The sequence below is a fragment of the Neofelis nebulosa genome, chromosome 13, assembly GCF_028018385.1.
Source record: "Neofelis nebulosa isolate mNeoNeb1 chromosome 13, mNeoNeb1.pri, whole genome shotgun sequence".
Taxonomy (NCBI): domain Eukaryota; kingdom Metazoa; phylum Chordata; class Mammalia; order Carnivora; family Felidae; genus Neofelis; species Neofelis nebulosa.
Window position 1 is genome coordinate 11109649 of NC_080794.1, and position 4750 is coordinate 11114398.

Consider the following 4750-nt stretch of genomic DNA (forward strand, 5'->3'; position numbering starts at 1 on the left):
TTCACACTGTTTGTGATTTTTTCTTTCTCTCCAAGTAAGTAAATGAATGAGAGAAAGGAAGGAAGGAAGGAAGGAAGGAAGGAAGGAAGGAAGGAAGGAAGGAAGGAAGAAAGAAAGAAAGAAAGAAAGAAAGAAAGAAAAAGAAAGAAAGAAAGGAAGGAAGGAAGAGAGAGAGAAAGAAAGAGAGAGAGAAAGAGAAAGAGAAAGAAAAGAAAGAAAGAAAGGAAAGAAAGAAGGAAAGGAAAGGAAAGAAAGAAAAGAAAGGAAAGGAAAGAAAGAAAGGAAAGAAAGAAAGGAAAGAGGGAAGGAAAGAAAGAAAGGAAAGAAAGAAACGAAAGGAAAGAAAGGAAAGGAAAGAAAGAAAGGAAAGGAAAGAAAGGAAAGAAAGAGAAAGAAAGAAAAAGAAAAAGAAAAAGAAAAAAAATGTAAAACTTGGGGAGGGAAGAGCCGGTTCCAACCTCATGGACCCTAGAAGAGGCAAAGCTAGCATTAGTTAGGAGTGGTCCCGCCTTCAAAGTGTTGGTCCCGAACTTCTGTCCTCTAGGGGTCTCTTGTGTCGCGCGCCGGCCACCCCGGGCAAGGCGTCTCCTACGCAGGTCCCGGGGTGGCCCCAGAGCTCTCCGAGTGCCGACCCCCTCCCGCTCCGTCCCCGGCCTGCCCACCCGGTGGCCCGCCGACAGCCGCGGGGGTGGGGCCGGCCTCTGGGCGCCCGGGCCGGTCCGCGGAGCGCGGGTTGAGGTCGAGCGGCGGGTTGGAGGCGCGGAGACTGCCGAGAGGACAGGGCAGGTGCGGCCTCATCCGCTGCCCCCACAGCCTCCCGCGGGGTCAGGTGCGCGCAAGGGTCAGCAACGCGGGTGGTTCGCTGCTTTCCCACCTCCATCCCGCGGCGACACCTAGCGGCTTTTTAGCCAGATCTGGGCACGCCCTGGAGGTTAACACCCCAACCCCCCACCATCCCTCTTTTTAAAAATGGAAATCTAACAGCCGCGTCCCCTGCGCTGTCGCCGCGCCTCCCCGTCCGGGTCGCGGGTCTGAGCCCCGCGCGCGCCGCGGAGAAACTATCCGCCGCCGGGAGTCCGCGCGCAGTGGGGTCGGGAGCTTGCGGCCAGCGTGGGGGAGAGCCCCTCTCTCGGAGACTCTGGGACCGGGGAGGTTCTGGTCCCGCCCTCAGGGCGCCCTGACTTCTTGCGCTGGTGGCCGCTGCGCGCGCCCGGGGACTCCGCGGTTCCCAGCGACAGGTTACTCTGCTGCTTCGCGGCGCGTTAGACCGACGGGAGGCGTGCAGACGGAAAGGACTCGACATACAGAAGCTACGTCGCTTTAAAACGTTTTTTTTTTTTCTTTTTAAAGATACAATGATACTTCGCCTCTTGATGAAAGCACGCAGACGCAATTCTATGTATGCGTTTAAAAAAATGCAGATAATTCTGCACTGATTGCAAAGGCGCTCTTTATCGTGGTGACGGAAATAGTCCTTATCTCGTCCGGGGGTCACGACGACACGGAGGAATTAAGTGGTACGGTGTGTAAATTGTTGGTCAGTTGAAAAAAGAAATCGGAACATAAACGTGCACGCATGCGAAAAGTTATTCAGGAGCACTGCGCACGGCGCACGTAAGGGGGCCGAGCGGCGGGAGACGCGCGTCCGGGCCGCTAAAGCGCGGCTCGGCGCAGCTCTTTCTGCGGAGGGCCCGGCGCGGCGGGGAGAGCGGGCGCGAGGGCGGGCGCGAGGGCGGCTGATGTCACCGGGGGCGGGGCCGCGGCCGCCGTGAAAAGGCGGCGGGCGGCGCGAGCCGTCGCAGCTGCCGGGCACGGCCTCGCCATGAGCGGCCGCAACGCGTCCGACGAGCTCCGCGTCCTGTGTAGCCCCGGCCCGCTGTTCCTGCAGCCGCTCTGGGACGGCCTGCGGGCCCGGGAGGCGCTCCTGCAGTCGCCCTTCTTCCCGGCCGTCTTCTCCATCTGCACCTACCTGGGCTGCTGCCTGCCCTTCGTGCTGCTGGACGCGCTGTGCCCCTGGGTGCCCGCGCTGCGGCGCTACAAGATCCACCCGGACTTCGCGCCGTCGGCGCGGCAGCTGCTGCCCTGCCTGGCGCAGACCCTCTACCAGCACGCCGTGTTCGTGTTCCCCGTGACGCTGCTGGACTGGGCCCGCGGCCCGGCCCGCGTGCCCCCCGAAGCCCCCGAGCTGCTGCAGCTGGCGCGCCACGTCGGCTGCTGCCTGCTGCTCTTCGACGCCGAGTTCTTCGCGTGGCACGTGCTGCACCACCGGGTGCCCTGGCTGTACCGCACGTTCCACAAGGTGCACCACCAGAACGCGGCGTCGTTCGCGCTGGCCACGCAGTACATGAGCGTCTGGGAGCTGTTTTCCCTGGGCTTCTTCCACCTGCTGAACGTCACGCTGCTCGAGTGCCACCCGCTCACCGTGCTGGTTTTCCACGTGCTCAACATCTGGCTGTCGGTGGAGGACCACTCGGGCTACGACTTCCCCTGGTCCACGCACAGACTCGTGCCCTTCGGCTGCTACGGCGGCGTGGAGCACCACGACCTGCACCACTCGCAGTTCAACTGCAACTTCGCCCCCTACTTCACGCACTGGGACAAGCTGCTGGGGACCTTCCGGTCCCCGCACGCCAAGTGAGGCGCGCGCCCCCCGGCGGGCGCGGCGGGGTGGGTGCCCCTCGCACCCGGGACTGCTGGGCGCATCGCCTTCGAATCAGGACAGACACACCCGAGCCTTTGTGTTGTTCTGTTTTTGTAAGTAATTTATTACCTGATGGAGATTTGTGGGTAAAATCTGATGTATTTTCACAGCCTGACCAAGTAATTTATATCGTTTTTGCGTGTTGAGGATTGTACTCGGAGTCTAATTCTAGCTCACTAAAGTAGCGTTGATTCCTGGATATGTATATATGATATATGTCTGTCACTGGTGTATTTAAATCATCTCTAAAACGTTTGTTTGTAGGACAAGGACTTTCTTATTTTTCAAAGTGTCACAGAAATAGGCTAAAAGAACATATTTTTATGGAAAATGTGAAGAATGAAACATATTCCTGCTGGGCAGTGATCACAGTTATTGTACTTTCCCCAATTTTTTCATATAACTGTATATTTATATTGAATGAAATGTTATTTGTGCTTTAAAAGTGAAAAAAAAACCCACCTAAATCAAACAAGTACTGGATGCTGTTTTTCTGGCATTTTGACTGATAAATACTAAAATTGGAAGAGGGGGCTGGGGCAGGAGGTGTCCTTCAGAGTCTGCATCAGCCATAGAACGAGAGGAATCCGGTGGAGGGTATTTTGGGGGGATTGTCGGAGAGACAGTGGGGAGAAGGGGTCAGTTAGTCTGTTTTGCTCTAGTAACTTCACAGCGTGGGGGGGGGCACTATTGTTCTGGATGCTTTTCAGTTTTTCAGCTGATTTCCACATAAGAAGCAAATCAAAGAATTACCTTCTAAAGTTTTAGAGAGATTAACACTGTTCGACCATTTGATTATTTGGAGGAGAGTGGTGCTGGGCGGGTGTGCCTTGCTTTGCAAAACTAGTGAGTGAGGTGTGTGCATTAGAAGGGTGCAAAGATACAGAAAGAGATTCTGAGAAGCCCTCCTCTTCAGGAAGCCATCTGGTGTAAATGGCCATCACACACATAGCGTCTGAAATTGGGGATTTTTGCATACTCCCTTTCCTTAAGTAAAGACCTGCATGCAGATTGCATATCCCTTTCTCAAAGAGAGAAAAAGGGAAATTTGGCCCCAGGTCCCTGGTTCCTCAACTGTAAAGGGAGATGGCGTTCCAGATGTTCTCACAGATTACCGTGAGATCACAGTGACAGTAAATGTCCCTGTTACTGGCCACACACCTGTTACCCATCCCGTACCCGAATTGGTTTCATGTTATCTTTGGAACAGAGTTAAATAGGGTAAAATAAAACACCAAGGCAATTTAGACAGAAAGGTCTAAAGAGTGGCAACTTTGTATGTAGTTCTAGGCTCATTATGTATGAGCCAAGCTGTCTCCTTTAAAAGTGAAACGTTCTTCTCAAGACCCGGTATCCATAGCCTGCCGGATGAGACCTCCTGAGAAGTAGGTTCAGGCTCTCCCAGTCTTTGGCAAGATGTAATCAGAATGCCCGGATGCTCTGCTGATTTCCACCCCACTCCCAATACGTGCGCTCTTTTGGTTTCTTCACCAAAGCTACCACCTCCTCTGTCCGCAGCAGAAGGTCCATGCCGGGTCTCAAAGATTATATTGATATATGAAAGTGGGGTCGCCCCCGAACTGCCTGCGCATCTTAGATCAGGACAGTGTATCACAGCTCACTCAGAGGATTTTTTAAACGTCTCGTGTCGCCTCACCGTATAAGGGAATGTTGCATCTTGGGGAAACTTGTACCCACAGAAGTTATTTGGGTTTAGAAACACTTTCCCTAAACTGATGTTTTAATGCATTGGAAGGTGAAGTAGGGGAGCGGAGAGGATGAGCAGGTTTTCAGATAGTTTGAGAGCCTAATGATAATAATCCTAGTGAAGTCTTTCACATCTGCATGGCCTTTTCGCGCATCTCCCCACTGGTTCCTTACACTCCGAGGGAGATAGGACGGTTGCTGTGATTATCGTGATTACTCCCACCCCGTATCGGGGATGGAGAACTGGTACCTCCATGGAGAACTGGTTCCCCACAGGGGAAGCGACGTACGCCCGATTATAAAGCACGAGGAGCTAGAGCCAGTTGAACTCTGCTCTTCTGA

The 4750-nt window shown here is 54.0% G+C and overlaps 1 protein-coding gene across 1 annotated transcript; it reads left to right on the forward strand.

Moving 5' to 3' along the window:
* The first annotated feature begins 339 nt into the window (after positions 1–339).
* CH25H (cholesterol 25-hydroxylase) lies at positions 340–3241 on the forward strand. Its single transcript, XM_058698333.1, has one exon. It carries the CDS (start codon positions 1823–1825, stop codon positions 2636–2638), a length of 816 nt encoding a protein of 271 aa, XP_058554316.1. The 5' UTR covers positions 340–1822; the 3' UTR covers positions 2639–3241.
* The last annotated feature ends 1509 nt before the right edge of the window (positions 3242–4750 follow it).